The sequence below is a fragment of the Arabidopsis thaliana genome, assembly GCF_000001735.4.
Source record: "Arabidopsis thaliana chromosome 1 sequence".
NCBI classification, from domain to species: Eukaryota; Viridiplantae; Streptophyta; class Magnoliopsida; order Brassicales; family Brassicaceae; genus Arabidopsis; species Arabidopsis thaliana.
In genome coordinates, this window is record NC_003070.9 from 26269249 (window position 1) to 26286481 (window position 17233).

The 17233-nt window shown below is 33.0% G+C and overlaps 4 protein-coding genes, 3 long non-coding RNA genes and 3 other non-coding genes across 13 annotated transcripts; 4 read left to right on the forward strand and 6 right to left on the reverse strand.

The window, feature by feature from the left end:
• Window positions 1–730: 730 nt before the first annotated feature.
• On the reverse strand, window positions 731–830 carry MIR395d. The gene has a single exon (NR_139924.1). It is a non-coding gene; the product is annotated as a microRNA ath-MIR395d precursor (primary transcript).
• Window positions 831–2292: 1462 nt separating this feature from the next.
• Window positions 2293–2614, forward strand: AT1G09107. Its single transcript, NR_139563.1, has one exon. It is a non-coding gene; the product is annotated as an other RNA (long non-coding RNA).
• AT1G09113 lies at window positions 2558–3019 on the reverse strand. The gene has a single exon (NR_139564.1). It is a non-coding gene; the product is annotated as an other RNA (long non-coding RNA).
• Window positions 3020–3527: 508 nt separating this feature from the next.
• Window positions 3528–3622, reverse strand: MIR395e. The gene has a single exon (NR_139925.1). It is a non-coding gene; the product is annotated as a microRNA ath-MIR395e precursor (primary transcript).
• A 987-nt stretch (window positions 3623–4609) lies between these two features.
• On the forward strand, window positions 4610–4721 carry MIR395f. Its single transcript, NR_139926.1, has one exon. It is a non-coding gene; the product is annotated as a microRNA ath-MIR395f precursor (primary transcript).
• A 225-nt stretch (window positions 4722–4946) lies between these two features.
• On the reverse strand, window positions 4947–7088 carry AT1G69800 (Cystathionine beta-synthase (CBS) protein). 3 transcript variants are annotated; one of them, NM_001084332.1, is made up of 6 exons: window positions 7030–7081; window positions 6680–6896; window positions 6123–6565; window positions 5777–6043; window positions 5532–5704; window positions 4982–5450 (listed from the first exon to the last, which is right to left on the reverse strand). In NM_001084332.1, exons 1-6 carry the CDS (start codon window positions 7075–7077, stop codon window positions 5168–5170), a joined length of 1431 nt encoding a protein of 476 aa, NP_001077801.1. In that variant the 5' UTR covers window positions 7078–7081; the 3' UTR covers window positions 4982–5167. The 3 variants fall into 3 exon arrangements, with proteins under 3 accessions (NP_564975.2, NP_001322922.1, NP_001077801.1); NM_105648.4 differs by having other exon boundaries at window positions 4947–5450; window positions 6680–7088; NM_001334427.1 differs by having other exon boundaries at window positions 4972–5704; window positions 6680–7082.
• A 611-nt stretch (window positions 7089–7699) lies between these two features.
• Window positions 7700–10007, reverse strand: WRKY36 (WRKY DNA-binding protein 36). 2 transcript variants are annotated; one of them, NM_105649.3, is made up of 4 exons: window positions 9803–10007; window positions 8740–9276; window positions 8525–8638; window positions 7700–8436 (listed from the first exon to the last, which is right to left on the reverse strand). In NM_105649.3, exons 1-4 carry the CDS (start codon window positions 9866–9868, stop codon window positions 7990–7992), a joined length of 1164 nt encoding a protein of 387 aa, NP_564976.1. In that variant the 5' UTR covers window positions 9869–10007; the 3' UTR covers window positions 7700–7989. The 2 variants fall into 2 exon arrangements, with proteins under 2 accessions (NP_564976.1, NP_001321291.1); NM_001334428.1 differs by having other exon boundaries at window positions 8740–9623.
• A 2310-nt stretch (window positions 10008–12317) lies between these two features.
• On the forward strand, window positions 12318–12519 carry AT1G09117. The gene has a single exon (NR_139565.1). It is a non-coding gene; the product is annotated as an other RNA (long non-coding RNA).
• A 552-nt stretch (window positions 12520–13071) lies between these two features.
• On the forward strand, window positions 13072–14233 carry AT1G69818 (Defensin-like (DEFL) family protein). Its single transcript, NM_001036180.3, has 2 exons — window positions 13072–13237; window positions 13499–14233. Exons 1-2 carry the CDS (start codon window positions 13177–13179, stop codon window positions 13657–13659), a joined length of 222 nt encoding a protein of 73 aa, NP_001031257.1. The 5' UTR covers window positions 13072–13176; the 3' UTR covers window positions 13660–14233.
• GGT3 (gamma-glutamyl transpeptidase 3) lies at window positions 13877–15660 on the reverse strand. Its single transcript, NM_001334429.1, has 5 exons — window positions 15568–15660; window positions 15079–15168; window positions 14753–14988; window positions 14400–14670; window positions 13877–14322 (listed from the first exon to the last, which is right to left on the reverse strand). The coding sequence occupies exons 2-5, from the start codon at window positions 15085–15087 to the stop codon at window positions 14158–14160; spliced, it is 681 nt and encodes a 226-aa protein (NP_001319359.1). The 5' UTR covers window positions 15088–15168; window positions 15568–15660; the 3' UTR covers window positions 13877–14157.
• Window positions 15661–17233: the final 1573 nt, after the last annotated feature.

Sequence of the window (17233 nt, forward strand, 5' to 3'; positions counted from 1 at the left end):
CGTAGCTAAGATATCGTGGGTGGCCAAACACTGAACCATGTCATGTACGTAGATACCATGATAAAAAGTAAAGAAATCTAAGTTCCTAACCAAGTTCATAAGAAGGGGATATTGCTATAGATTTATTTTTTTGAAGGAAAGATGAGTCATAATTAAACAATAAAACAACACATATATTAATAGGTAACTGAATTTAATCCTTATGGATGCAGCCAAATTGAAGAACTAATCAAATTGACAATTAATACATTGCAAGATGATATGGAAACAGAATTGATAAGAGGTTACTTAAGATTATGAGGATCAAAAGTCCATAGCTTTTCTAAACATCCAAAAAATGTAATAAAACTAGAGATTAATCTTTTCATTAGAAAGTTAAAGATTTATTTTAATTAATATTATTTTGTTTCATGTTTATAAACAAAATGTATGTGTGCTTTAAATTGAGTTTAAAGATAATACAATCGTTTATACAAACTAAAAAGTATATACAACCTCGATCCTCTTAACCTGTAATTTGTTAATTTGAGTTGTTTTGTGATTTTCATCTTTTCCGATCATTTTTCTAACCATTCCGATGTTAGAGCGAATTTTTCCGATCACTCATTTTTGTGGATCGTTTAATCAAATTAATAATTAAAACAAAAAGAAAAGTATATTCAAAACAATATAGTTGGTAGTAGAGAGAGTATAAAGTTACCATTTTACATACATGGCTTGGCATCACCAAATGACATCGGGAGTTCCCCCAAACACTTCAGTGGAATTAACTGTTAGCTTACTGAATAACAAATTTCCAATGAAGTGTTCAGGAGAACTCTAGAGGACATCTAGTCGAATTATTATTGTGTTGTTGCTAGTTACCACCATGAACATAAATATTTCTTGTATGGTTAGAATGTAGGTATATAAGATCTTAGATCTATTTTTGTTTGAGGAAGATAGGATGGGTGACATTCTAATTTATAGCGAGAACTAAAGAATCTCATGTACGTTAGTGTGAGGGGAGAGTGTTTGAACCTGGACGTGAACTTGGGTTTAAGAGTTGTGACAAGAGAATTAGTACTTCTTTTCCTTCTGTCTCTTCACGAGACAGAAAATTTGATTCTACAAAACATACGTACATCTATACAAGATCTCTGGGTGGTCGAATCTAGATTGGTTTATATTATCAGTCAACTATTAAATGAGTGGCATACATACCATTAGTTGTGATTATTAGTGCTAATATATAGTTTCATCAGGTCGAAACCACATCAAGTAGATATTCTTGTGAGTAATCCACATTCTATCGCTGAGCCTCGAGTCCACAACTTGTTTAACTCACTCAAACGGTTTTTTAAACAAAAGGTTAAATTACTAATGCCGGAGTTTATAACTTGTGTTTTTTTTTTTGTAATTAGGGGTAATGCCTCCATTTTAAAATGTAGTTTTTTCCAATCCCTAGTGTGTGCTAATGAAACATAGAATATATCGAGCAACTTGTTTAACACATGGCACAAGTTATTCTTAATTTCAATGTCTTTTAATTAGGTCCAAAACATCGACCAGGTTCATCTTCGGTAATATAAAATGTGCAGACGTTTTGATAAGAATCAAAATTTGATGGCCCTTGTCTTAAATTCCACGAAAAAGAGAAGAATGAAAAAGCTTCAAAATATATATGGTGGCTATTGGACATACATATAAGTAAGGAAGGCAAGAGTCACATGTCCCTTTGTTCTTCAGTATATCAACATATGATACCTTTTACGCATTAAAAAAGTGGGATTCCTTAACTTCTTTATCATTCAGAACTTATTTTTAAACATTCGAAATATATTTTCAAGTAAATATATAATTTTCATATAAAATTTCATTCACCTCTAATGTTGTCCTACAACACTACACTAGTCTTGGATATTTTTGCTTACCGGCAATAGAACTAATGCATGGTTCGATCCAGCCAAAAAGAAGTAGGTTTAACACCAAAATTTGGTCTGTCTAGAATGAATTAACCAAACTTAAACAACGGTATGCTTTAAAATAGAAAATAAGTTCATCTTTCCTTGTATGGTGGCTGATTCTTTAGCTAAACAATCTCTTTCCTTGTATGATCAGAATCTTACGAGTTAAAAAAAAAAAGGTTCATCTCTCTGAGAAAGTTACATCTACAACAAATGAGTTCAACACTCAATATAAAGGAAAATACCTCAGAATAAACAATGCACATGTTAAAGCCTCAAACCAAAAAATACATATAAAATATATTAAAATATAAAATTAATGTTTTTATATAAAAGCTGAAAGACTTTGAGAAGCTGATTTTTGTGGGTGGGAGCTGGATATAGAAATAGTTCATGCCTATCAGCTGGTATGTGGTTCTGAGGCTCTGTTCAGACACAAAAATTGGAACTCTCTTGGGCCATATTAATCAAACCTTATGGGTGACGCAAGTCCACGAGGGTCAGGTATTCTTTTTTCTTGCTTATGTATCCCAAGTTGTTCATCAAGGTTCTTGGAGGTTGCCTAGGGGACGTCACATGATCCTTTCGCTCTTGAAAGCATGATTTCCTTTATACCTATTGGGAGAACTGGAGATGGACGGTCGAGATGATTGTCCAAGACTATGAAAATCATGAAGATCTAGAAGGATCTAGAAGATTGTCATATCTTAGTTTATGAATATTTACAATTATTTCTAAATATATTATTTACTTTTATCTTTACCTTACATTAGAAAATTAGATTAATCTCATTTCTATATAGAAAAATGTATCTTGTACAAGTTTTTTTATGAGAGTCTATTATAATTCTTTCTAAATAAAGTTTACTCTCATCAAATTTATCAAGCAAAACCAAGCTGGACTGTATACTTTTGTTGAATTAGTGAGGAAGCCATATATCATTTGTTCTTTGATTGTAATTATGCCAAGGAGATCTGGATTTTCTTTAACCACCAGGGCACATCTCTCTCCAGTCTCCACCCATCATCTTTGAGGACATACCTCTGTGGTCAAACTCATCATCATATCCAATTATTCCTACAAGCTGGTACGTTCGAGACTTGGAAACATCAGTTTTCTTTGGACATATTTTGGATATGATGTACAAATTATTTCCCAAAAAATGCCTTTAACTTGACACATGCGTTTTTAAAGAACACTTGTGATCATTTGTATTGTCCAAAGACTTAAAGGGTAAAATAAATTTAAAATTTACATACAAATTTGAAAAATATCAAATATAATGAAAAAAACATTCTATGTAATGAAACGGAGGAACTAGTTATTTAAACATGTCGGATCTTCTCAACATCAACCTTTTTTTTTTTAACAACCCAAGTCTCATATTGATAATCCTCTTTACAATACTCAATATAGTGATTAAGGTAGCAGTAATAGACTGGAATTGAACCTGAGAAAAAGAACAAATATAAGCATTTTAGCAACATGAAATTAATTCAATATTCTATATTAACTGATCCCTTACCTTATGCAACACTAAATCAAACTCAGCTAGCTAGTCTACTGAATTTAAAATACCGAATCAGCCCGGGAGTTCCCCCAAACACTTCAGTAGAAAACTATTTTATAAAAAATTGTATCTCCAATGAAGTGCTCAGAGGAACTCTAGAAAACATCCGACCAACACGACGATTGTTTGAATATATAGATATTACATTATCAATATATTGTAGATACATTTTGGCGAATCGGTTTATAAGAGTGTTAGGGTTTGAAAAAGAATGGAGGGACTGGCGTTTTATATATACAATTGGAAGCATTGTGAACTTAGACGTGAATTCAGGTTAAGGGCTTTAGGTGAGGGAATCAATTTTTTTAAGAAAAGTGCATAAATTCTTTTTCCTTTCAGCTTTTTGCAAGATAAGAAAGACGTTTCTATAAACGCATAGATGCCAATGAATGTACACTCATATACATGTAAATGAACATATGATTTTGTTTTTGCTTTTTTACATGCATATCATTTTTTTTCCTTTGTTTTTTTTGCTTCTTTTGTGTATACACTACTGCATGCTACTTCAAATTTATGATGTATTATTTATAGACAGAAAAAGACAATTTAGTTTTCGCGATTATATTTTTCACCAAAGTAAAAATATGTTTCTATTTCATCCTAACATAACCTTACGTAAACTAATTGATAAGACGGACAGAGAAAACCTTGTTTGAAAATGCAGATATATGTAAGCGTTAAAGGCCATGTTTAGGGAAAATTTTCTTCGTTTAGTTTTACTATAGTGAGATTTTTAAGATACTTTTATACTTTATTATATTGGGTTTCTAAATCAATTTTACATCGGAAAAAAGAGTAGAATAAGATCTGCGGGACGAAAGATCTTGTGAAGAATGTGCTTATGTAGCACACTGATGGGAATATTAAATATTATCTTGGCTCCTTATTACCAAAATTCCGACTTGGTTCATCCTCATATTTCCCGCATGTTTTGCCATTCAATGAAGAATATAGAATCTATGGTCCCTCCTTTAAAAACAATTCCATTGGCAAGTATCTATAGACTATAAATATGCAGTTTGGGTTGTCGCTAAGGTCAGTTGAGTAAGAGAAGAAGCATTTGCAAAAGAGACATAACATGTAAAGTCAAATGTCCCCTTGAGTTCCCTTAAACGCTTCATTGTTCATACTTTGTTATCATCTATCGATCGATCAATCAATCTGATGAACACTGAAGTGTTTGGGGGGACTCTAGGTGACATCTTGGCACCCACAGGCTATATTAATTATCGAGCGGTGTAGTCAACGGTTGAGGTGAGTTATGAGCCTTTTCATGAAGAAGATAAGTAATGTGGTTGGTTATTGATCTATCATTCATGAGTGAGTCATTTCATTTGTTAGTTATACAATTTGTTTCAAGCTGATTAAACTCTTAGTTTGGCTTCCCTGTAAGTTGAACTTAATCAGCTGCATTGAATTGGCGAGACTTACACAAACACAAATATGAAATTGAACAATCCATAAAACAGAAAATTTTTTATCCAATCATTACAGTACATATATATTTTCAATCCTAAGATGTCGTTAATGATAGAACTTTAAAACTCAAAATGGTTGGTTACAAATTAGATATAAAGACAACAACTTCAGAAATCTAAACCAAGAAAGAACAAACAACAAAGCCAAAAAAAAGCTGAGAAACAAGAGATCATCGGTTAAGCATTTCCTTAACCGAGAAACCGAGACAGTTCTCAAAGTAATTTGGAGGTTCTGATACGAAACAAGAGATCACATCCCTCAGTGTTATAACCCCATAAAGCTCATTCTCATCTCCAGCCGCTACATAAACCCGATGCACCGACCTCGAAGCCAAACTGTTTATAACACTCCCTAAAGTCGAATCAGGCCTACAAGTTATTGCAGGAATCGCTAAACCGTATTCCTCTCCCGCTGTAGCAATCTTTGTCGCGAAACTCTTCACCGTGAGTTGTCTTTATCATCAACAAAGAGATCATTCAGTCATCATTGTTACCAGAGAAGTTGTAATGAGAAACAAGTGAGTAAAAATAAACCTGAAATTGGAAAAGACTTCAGGTTGTAAAAGCAAATATCTAATGTCTCTCATGCTAATGTTACCAACAATCTTCTTATTCAACCCTTCAACTACAGGGAGACCACCAATGTTGTTGTCTCTCATCCTTTTAAATGCTTCAAGGATAAGTTCCTCACTCTCAATGCTAATAACCTGAAACCAACATGTTCAATTTCACCGGTTTACGAGCCTAATGTCATGACTTCTTAAAGTTTATTTTATTACCTCATTGGGTGACATAAACGGGAGGCCGAGATCAGAAATCGGGAGAGCGGAAATGTGATCAAACCAATCTCTACCTTTGCAACCTTCAAGACCATGAACAACTGCAGATTGAGTAACGTAGTTCTTGATATCCGGTTCTCCTGTTTTAATAACCGGCACATTTCTTAACCGATATTTCGAGAGTAACAACATAACACTCAACATCGAACTCTCTGTTGAAACCGGAAGAAAAGGAGCCCATCTAAACGACTTAAGTATTGTTCTAACCTGACAACATAAACATATATCCATGATCAATCAGGACCATCACAACACAAATAACTTAATGTTCTGTTAAAAAACTTACAGTGGTTGATTTAAAAGGCTCTTCTTGAAGAATAACTTCATAGAAATCTTTCCCCAACTTATCAGCAGCAGTTGGAGCATCTTTTCCAATCCCACGTTCAGCTGCAACACCACCAGCAACCGCGGCTCCAACCGCAGCTGCGGCTAGCCCCGCAGCAGCAACCGGACCGGTCATCCCGAGCGCTGCAACACCAAGAGCTCCAACAGCTCCAGCACCAACACCAGCAGCAGTTGCTGACGTAGCGGACAACGCGATTGCAGCGAGTTCAGCACTCTCTAGCACCCATAAGATGATTGAAGAGTAGTCAATGATTCCTAAATATCTTTCTCTCCAATCTAAAGAACTCTCGTGATCTGTGTTAATCACAGGAGCTGATAGAATCTTGCTATCTGATAAGATCTTTACTGCTTCTGATACAGGTGTTTCCGCTTGAATCTCTATCACTACGATCAAACAAAACACTAATTGAATCTAAACCATTGCCAAGTCTCAAACTTTAAACGAGAAATCAGGAAATTTGGAGGAATCGAAAAAAATGGGATCTTTCTAATTTTTACCTCTGCCGCCGGGGACTTGAGGGAAGGAGGAGACTGGGATTCCGGCGAAAGCAGAGTTTAGGGTTTCTTGAAGAGATTTGGGTAGATTCTTCCTTGATTGTACTTTCTCGAAATACGCTTCACAGCTTGAAACCGCCGATTTTATCTCCTTATCTTCTACCGCTTCACTTCCCGCCATGTCTTGATACCGGCTCAATTTGAAGAATTTCAAACAAATCTACGATGATTTTAGATTGGAAACGATGAAACCCAGAAGAAAAAAAGAGAGCTTTTTTGGTTAAGGAAAAAAAAAAGAGAGAATTTAGAACAGTGGTGAGTGTGGTCGGATAAGCAACGTGTCGGAGATGGACCTTTGGTTTCGCTTTTCTGGCGGTTACGCGCGTCCTGATGAAGTGCATTGACACGTGACGTTATAATAAGTGGTCGTGTGTCAAAAGAGTTTAACAGCGTTATAACCGGAGTCGCTGACGTGGATGGGCCGAATTCTAAGATAGAAAACGGTAGTAACGGGCCTGAGCCCAAGATTGATTTAAAAGTAATATCTGATGGATCATAGTTTCATACGTTTTCTTTCTTTTGGTCATTTTGTTTTCTTTCCTTTTTAAGAATCGACCATCTAAACATTTAGGTGGCTCAAACAATTCAGACATCTTCATTTCGGTCAAATTCATCACAAATTTATATTTGATAATTGAGGGAAGTAAAATAATCAATTCTTTTATGTAAATAATTTTAATGGTGACTACAATTTTGACCATCAAATTAGTAAATGTCTGTAGCAAAAAATAATAATAATCAAATTAGTAAACAATACGTATGTGATTTCAAATAATAATACGTTGTGTTGATAATTTGTCAAATAACCCACTATTTTATGTGATGCTAACTAAAGTTTATTTTGTAAAAATCAAACAATTTTGCAAAAGTGAAAGAGGGAGATTTTGTCAATCTGCATGAAAACCACCTTCCATTTTAGATATCATTGTGTCATCATAGTCATACTTACTTAATTCACCAACAAAAAAAATTAACATTGTATTTAAAATTTTTATAAGCATAAAAAAATATTTGGTGTATCAAATTTGTGTAGACCATTAATTTACAAAACCTTCATATACATATATAATCCATGATATGATAGGTAATCCACTAATTTAAACATTTGGATATCTACAAGTATATAAGCATTTTGCATATCATGCCAAAACCAGATCTCTCTTTCAGAGGCTGAAAAACAAATGAATGACAAAGAAAACGGAAATCAGTTACTTTCTAGACTTGTGTCTAGCTATACCGATACAGTTACTGGCTTATTGCTGTCCGGAAAGTCTCGTTCGATAACGGGCCAATAATGAATCTGTACTCAACGGAGCTTGTGTTCGCAAGCCACTAAAGTTCAAGGTGTGGTCATGCGATGATGGAGGTGGAGGATCTGGAGAGGAAAAGTTGAGACTGAAAGAGGAGGACGATAGAGGGTAGTCGTCTGGTAACTGATTGGGATAGTTTGGTCGTGTGAGGTCCAATGTTACAGTCGGGTGCGAGTTAGTGGTGGAGATAGAGAAGTGGTGAAAAGGGAAGAAATAGCTTAGACTCGCTGAGGTGGAGGAGGAGGAAGAGGAGGAGCCAGATTGTAATAAGGAGGCAGCCGCGGAAGTTCCAGCTGCCATGTGGCTTGCTTCCATGGGGAGAGGATGGTCATGGTTTCCTTCGTACGTTGTCATAAAAGCGGAGGTTTCTTCTTCTCCACATCTTTGCACCTATAGACATTCGTTTTAAAAGTTTTTACTCAAAACCAATTGTTAATAAACAGATATTTGGATTGAGAAATTATAGAATGTATTATACCTGTTTTCTAACGGGACAATTTGACGACATGGAGCAACGGTAATAGGCTCGTGGGAGAGGATTGGTTTTCGCAGTCTTTTGACCATATTTCCTCCACTGGCAACCGTCGTTTATCTATATATATTCATGTAACGTGTATATGATCAAATAATTAAATTAGATGTGAAATGGTAAATAAACACATATATGTAATGTATGGTTTTGATGGTACGTACTGATGGGTCTTCACATGATGCTTTAACACAAACCCTAGTTTTCTTCAAACCTGTTTGTTCATGCTCCTCCAAAACATCTTGATGGTTTTCATTTCTAACTGATTTGACATCTTTCCTCGAAGATACACATTTATTTTCAGCGTTTGCAAGCTTAACCTGCCTACAAAGATCATCTAGTTTCGAGGCTTCATAGCTTTGAATCTGAAATCCAAAACCCAGTGCAGATCTTTTATCTTTTGACTCCTCTACGTTCTTAGTAGAAATCTTGTCCACCTTATTTTCCTCCTTTTTAGAGATCTTTTGCTCTGATCTTCCAAGCCTAAGTGATATATCCACATCATAGTCGTTATTTTCATCTTGACGATCAATGTGGTCTAGCTCCATAGACGAAGCTCCTTGTTGTTGTCCGAGAACTTTAGAGACTTGCATTTGAAGAGAGTTGTAATTATTAAGAATCGTAGAGAGTAAGAGCTTTAATTTCTCATTTTCTTCCCGAACTTTCTCCACCTTTGCTTTTGTTGCATCAAGCTCCTCTTCCTGTAATATCCAAGACACATTTATATTCACTTTTTATCTAAAAACTGTTTGGACCTATCTTCTAAACTTCTACGATAAATAGTTCTCAATACACACAAAGTAAATAGTATTATAAAAGTGAACATGATCGAATGCCAATAAAGAAAAAAAGAAAAAAAATGGATCGATCCGACCTATATTAATTAGAGCGGATCTTAATTATAAATGTTTTCATCCGAAGTTTTCTAAATACCGGAAAATCTTGGTATCCTTGAGCATTAAATAACCGTCCCAAAAAAAATAATGAACTTTCGATACTCGAGACCATTTCCGAACAAGCAAGTTGACTTTTATCAGATGCAGTAAAACTGTATTAATTTCAGACATAAGAATTATATGGTAACTATATGTAAATATATAACAGAATCATATGATCATGAGATTAATTCTAACCGATTGAAACACCAGAAGGAGATTGAAAATAAAACAAGAATTAGAGAAATTTGTGGTTTAAACGGTTAAATCGAGAAATAGTGTTTTGTTTTACCTTGTCAGATTCTGCCATAACACCATCGAAAGTTTGGAAGTATGAAACGGTCTCCTCTTTGATCATGCTATTATATGATTCAGATGCGATCTTGAGATCAACTGGATCTGCTCTTTTTGTTTTTCTTCTTTACATCAAAAAAAAAATTATTGTCGTTTTCTTTTGCCTAACTAGGTTTTTATAGGAAGGGACCCAAAGCCAACAGACTTTGACTTCGCATTTTAATAAGAAGATATACAGACTAAAAATATTGTTTATAATGGTAATCACCACCACCATGTTACCAGCTTCGTCTCTATTCTTGAATAATCTCAACCAGACGACTCAGCATTATATAATAAGATAATGCCAATCATATAAATAATATCAAATTGTATTGCAATCCAGATGGATCTGGTCTGAACACTACTTCGGAATATTTCGTTTTTTTTTTGTTAATTGGCATCATAATTAAAGCATAGTAGTTGACATTGAGGCAACTAAAACAAGTTTTTTCTTTCTTTCTTTCGTCTGTACCGGAGTACCGGAGTACCAGATCATACTAGTTCTTCGCTAACATAAAGCTGTATGCATGGGAAACAAAAGCTGAGAGAGAAAAAAAACAATATTTTCTCTCTTTTTTCTTAGACCTAATATATGTCAAAAATTAATCCACAATCATTCTTTATAGGCAGTTCAGGGGTGAATGTATTTTTTGTGATATATTTGTATGTTTACTAGCTAGTTTTTAGATAAATTTTCTTTAACATTTAACGATATCTATTAAATATAAGAAATTTATATGTATCTTTAATCCTATAAAAATACACATATACTGTATACGCATAAATTTATGATCGGAACAAATATTCTAATTTTTTTTATTTATGTGCTATATTTTGATCTTTTTCAAATTGAATAAAGCAATCTATTTATCCAGCGTTAATCACTAACGGACACCGCATGAAATGAGTGCATTTTGTAAAAGAAACTTTCAGCTGTAAAACGCATTTTGTTCTCTGATCCAATGAAAAAATGACACATCATCGATCTGCAGCTACTTAATTACGTTGACCAGTTGGCAGAGTTGATTAAGTTTATGTTAGTCTTAAATTGCTAATTAATAGACACTGCATGAATTTTATAATGTTATAAAATTATAAGAATTTCATAATGAAAAGTTTATGAAATGTTAATTTATGACTAATGCAAGAACTTTCTATTTGGAAACGTAAGTTAAGGGGTTTATTAAAGAATAGTACAATATTAGAAAGGCTGCTTTATTGAATGATAATACAAACAACGAATGGTCATTTTATATTAGTTGAATACTTTATCGAATAACTTTTCTTTTTGGTGAAGATCAAACAGAGCTTTTTTCATCTTCACACGCATCAATGAGATCATAAGAAACCGAGCAGTACTTTTTTCAATCATAGAATACAATTATAACAAGCTATATCATGCAACTCAAAGTTTCTCCAGACTGGTCTCTTGTTCGACTCCTAAAATTCATCTTCCACAATCCGAGTGGGTTTACACCGTCGGCTTCAAGATTTTAACTAGGATGGACTTCCTTAGAAACTACATTTGCTTCTTTTAGTGTGTTAACCAGAAAAAAAAAAGATTTTCAACTAAAACTGAGACAATTAGGATTCCGAATACAATTTACATTGTTTGGGGATATTTCTTATAGCTCCACACAAACTTTTATTTTGAACTTATACTCCATCATCGTTAGACGATTTCGTCAAATCTCGTCTTAAACCTGAATCATTTGTCTATGGAAGTAATTTTATTTATTGTTTTAATATATTCGTAACGAGCAGCTAAATCACTAATACAGACATATATAAGGATTTTATAATTAAAGATTCTTCTGAAATTATCCTATTTCAAATAAAGTATACTTTTTAGATTAAACATTTAAATTTATATCCGAAATGTCATTGTAAATTAATAATATTCGATTTCGTGGCCTTGAAGTCGACCAATAATAAGGAGAGAAAGGAGCGCAGGATCCGGTTTTATTTCTACCATATATACGATGTCATTCCAATCTAGTGGTATTATAATAATCTAGATAGTTGAAATATTTATAATTTTAAAAATGCAAAAAATAATTTTTTATTACACAATAATGATATTATAGTCAATGATCTCTTACATCGTGCTCCAGAATCCATCGCATAATTTAAACTGTATCGTAATGGCTAAGTCAAATTTTGGTTATTTAATGTTGCATATTACTTTTATTTTTATTTTTGTGACATTGTTGCATATTACTATCATCTCGCAAGTCACACTTTACCAAAAAATTTAATCTCACAAGTCACAAGTGTTCTTTCAAAAACGGATCCGATCGGCTTATAATATTGGTCGAAACACGAACGGACCAACCCGGACGGGTTGAATCTTAAATTATCAAAAATGATGCGGAAAAGCACAATTTTTTTTTATTTCAAGGCTCTTTAGTTCTCATTTGTCGTCACAAGAATTCAAAGAAAAAAATTACATCTTGTTTAAAAGGTGTTTTATTGAATGTGTGTACATCCGAAAGTCGCTCATTGGCAAGGTTGGTGCAGCTTGATGAATGATTCGGACTTTGACCAAGAAAGAGTTGGCTCCATGTATCTCGATTGTTGTTAAGTGTTGATGGGCCGTATGTTTTTGTTAATGAACTGTCGCATTATGTTGTTATCTTTTACTTGATGGGCTTTATACTTTTGAATGAACATATTCATATGGTCTGAACACAAATAATTACTTTTCTACCCTAGATATAGTTACTGATTTATTCATCTTTTTTCATTTTGATAACATCACGGCAGTTTTTTCCTCAGATTCTCTATTTTTATTTTTGGGAAATTTATGTTAGAGTGTAGAGATATTACTTTTTCATGTTTGGGATATTTAAAAGGGAGAAATTTTTTTTACTGTAAGTTAAGATATTTTTTTTTTCTGTGTGGCCTAATCAAATGACAACATGGAAATGCTTCACATTCAAAGATTCAATGTATGCCCTTCTTTAGGAAAATACAAATTTCAGGACTCCCATTAACCAAAGGTTTGTGCACACTTCAAATAGTCAAACATGACAAGACAGTCATGCAAAAATTATGGTAATACTTGGCCAAAAATGTTACTTTTAGATATATTTTTCCATTTTTTTGTTTAACAATCAAAGCAAATCAGATATTTCTATTTGCTGTAAAAATATCCCTATTTCTCTAAGGAAAATATCTATAAAGATTTGAAAATGTATCAACAATGTATAACCCAAGAAACTCTTCTAAACATATATATTTGGGGGCTGACAAACTCTCCTTGTTTAAATTCATATATATTTTCTAAGGAAAAAACTTCATCAAAAAAAAAGAAAAGAAAGAAGATAAATGGCGTCTAACAAAGTCTCATTCTTCTTGGTTCTTTGCCTTTGTGTTCTCTCAACAGCAGGTAATTTATATCTTTGACATACATTTTCCTTTTGATAACTTTTCAATTTTATTTATAACTAATTTCTGTTAATTAAGATTTAGTTTATTAATCTTTATCTTGAATTAATCATAATATACATTTAACTTCTTTTTTTGTTTGGACAAGATATACATTTTACTTCTAAAGTTGTTTTATTTGCCTGATTCATACAAAATATTTTTGTTATCATTTTATTTAGCAAATAAAACCATTAATTTTTATTTTTTCATAAATTGATAGAGTTTGGAGAAGCACAAATTCTAACAGGAATAAAATGCCCAGATCCAAACGGCCACGACAAAGAAGATAAATGTAATATTTACTGCCTTAATCAAAATTATATGGGTGGTTCTTGTCAAGGTTACAAAAATCATTATATGTGTGAATGCTATGTAGGATAAGAATACATCTCATGGTTGAATATGTATCTCTTGTCAATTTCTTATCATATATAGTGGGATTTATGAAATAATGTGGAACACAAAAACCTATAAATGTAAGGTTATTAATAATTTGCAACATATTGAAAATGTTTGGTTAACCAGTGCTGTACTGATTTTAATTTTTGGAAGCCATGTTCGATTTGTAACTAGTTATATTAATATATACCCGATCTCAGTATCCTGAAGGGAACCCTCCCTTTCTTGGATCACTTACTGCCACAAGGTCACTCATTCCACCAGAACTTGCACCAGATTCTTGAACTATGAACTGAACAATCGTTAGGCGTTAGGACATGACCTTTCTTCTCCAACACAACTCTTGTCTCTTTAGGAATCTCGAAATGATCACTGAACACTGTCGTCTAGTTTTCATACGAAACTATGTTTGGTATCAGCTGAAAATGAAAATTATTACAAAAAGCATATTTTAGGAATGAGTAGAGAACGAGAAAGTTTCTAAGGAAAAATAAAAAAACGAAAAACCTGATGGTAGATTCTTGGAGCCAAAACGGAAGAAAGAGGATCCATCTTGAGGAAGAAATAATTCAGAAAAACTTCTGTTGTCCCAGCGATGATGTACAGTCCTCCGCTCGCACCCACGGAGGCTTTCACTTTACCATCCTGCATTAAAAAAAACATCTTTTGGAGTAAATTACGAGTTTCGTGTATCACAAGTAATCAAAAAAAATTTCCCTTACCTTGAGTACAATGGTGGGTGTCATAGAAGACAGAGGTCGTTTCCCAGGACGAATGAAATTGGCCGGTGCCGGTGGTGGCACAGTTAGGTTACTGCTGGATTTCATGGGGATTGAGAAATCATCCATTTCGTTGTTCAGAACAATTCCGGTGCTTGGAGATAACATCAATGCCCCAAAGTAACTGTTTATTGTACTAGTCAGTGAAACAACATTCCTCTCGCTATCTATGATTGATAAATGGCTTGTCCCATGGTCGTTAATCTGATCCCACCTACGAAATGGATAACGAAAGACCGATAAAATCAAGATTTGACAAACGAAATCTGCGGGTTTTAACAGATCAAATAACTTACCTGCCACCGTAATAATTTGGATCAAAGGTTTTGTTGTCGTTTATCTTTTTCTTCAAGCCTTGTGCAAAATTTGTAGACAACATATCAGAAATAACCTTAGAAACATCGACAAAATCCGGATCCCCAAGGTTCATTCTAACTGCGAAAGCGTGTTTCAGAGCCTCAACAAGTCGATGAACCCCGAGAGAGCCCGAAACACCTGATGGAATCCCATATTGAGAAAGAATGTTCAAAACCTGCAACACAAGAAACTCCCTTACAAAAAAACTCAAGTAAACCTAGGTTTCATAAAAGTTGATATCTTCACGTAAGAAAACCAAACTTACAAGCATCATTGCAGCACCACGCAGCGTTTTCAAGAAACGCGATTAGAAGAAGAGCGACCGTCGCTGTTCGAATCAGTAACATTGCTCTGACTGGTTGGTAATGAAAAAATAAAAAACAGAGATTAGTTGTTACAGAGGATAAACAAAAAATATGTTTATCGTTCAAAAGATGACAGATTCGTTTGACAATAAATTTGAAGAATTCTCGCACAAATATTAGAAATGTTTTATATGAAAAAAATATGTTATACAGAGGATATATGTTTTAAGCTCAAAACCTACCAAAGACTTTCTTTACTTATATATCTTGTGTTTCAGAAATTTCTCAATGTGTGAAATGTTGTAAAAGCTCTTTAACAAATATAAATGTTGTGAAAGCTTTTATCGATCAAATGGCTCAAAAGCTAAACCAACAACTTACTGACTAATTGTTTGAAGGTTGTTTTTTCTACAGGAATTATAAAAATAAAAGTGAAAGAAAAGACTTACAATTCATCCGACGTCTTTTTCTTAAAGGTCTCGTTCTCTTTCGTCCTTGGGTAAAATAGTTTTGTTCAGACGATGACTGCAGTGTGACCAAGAAGTGATACTTGTGTTGGACCATAAATAATAATAATAAAACGGAGTCCTTAACCAACTAAACCAACACATATTAATTATGAGTATCGTCACACCTACCTAGTCTACTAGAAAAGATTTAGGGTACATAACTAAACAGAGAGAGAAACACGTCACATCTATGAACTAGAGTTGATCGAAGTTCACCTGTCTATTTTCATTAAACGCTAGCTATACTCTTATAAATGGTGGTTGGTTTAGAGCATCCTTCTTTGTAAGTTCTTAGATTAGTTTATAGGATAAGAACATCTCATTTTAACTTTTATATAAGAGACAAAATGTCATTTAAAATGTCTCTTATATAAGAGTTAAAATGAGATGTTCTTAGTAATTAATGACAAAAAGAAAATCCTAAGAACTAATCTAAGAACTTACCAACAATGATGCTCTTATATTCTACTATTTTTTTCTCCAGTTTAAATGATGTTTAACTAAATCTAGGTAAAATTAGTTAAATCTTTACTCGTTTAGCCCTATTTATTTATTTACTTTATTCCTTATAAAACATTTAATAAATGCATTTTAGAGGACAAAATATACATTATATTTGATTTCTTAAATAATGTGGAAACCCTCAAAACAACATTTATAACGAAACAGATCGAGTATTGAACTGATATCAGTACTAAACAAAGGTTTTGCAGCTTAATGAATGCTTTGCCATTTTTGACCAAGAGAGATTTGGCCTCCGTTTATCTATTTTCGATTACTGATACTTTCTAACCGTGTTATGTGTGAATGTACCGTAAAATTTTGTTAGGGGACTATGGCATTTCGTTGTTAATTTTCATATTCGATGGGACTTTTACTTATCTCATGGTTTGAACTTTGAACTCTAAACACACACACACAAAAAAAATGTGCGATTTTACAACTAATAATGGATGAATTATTTTGATCAAATCCAACAATTATTTTTGTGTATGTCCCAAATGGATTATGATTCTATTTTTCTTAAATTCATCAAATCAAAGACTTACAATATTTTTGATAGATACAAAAAAAATGAAAAAAAATAATTAGAAATACATGGGCCAAAATAATATCTAAAACTTAAGAAAAGTAGAAACATATTTCATTACGAATTTATCAAAATACCAACAATGTCATTTAGATATTATTTCTTTTTCCTTTTTTCTTTTTATCAAAAGGTAAATTTATGGGTGTTAAAATGAGTCAAGATATATATGGGTCAACAAAAACTCAATATATGTTTGTCTTTAAGAAAATATAGATGTTATGGTTCAGATCGACTTAAATGGTTCATGCACACTTCAAACATTCAAAGATGACAGAACAATGTACTAAAGTAATTTTACTTTCCTTTATATGTATGCTAATATTTTGCCAAAAACGTCATTTTAAGATTTATTTCTAATTGTCGCAAACATGTCTTTAATTGTTAGAAAAATATCTAATATAAAATTGGAAATGAATTAAAATTCCATAGTTGAATAAACTCTTCTAGACCATATATATATATATATTTGGGGTCTATCAAAGACTGTAAATTGACATATTTGTAAGAAAAAATAAA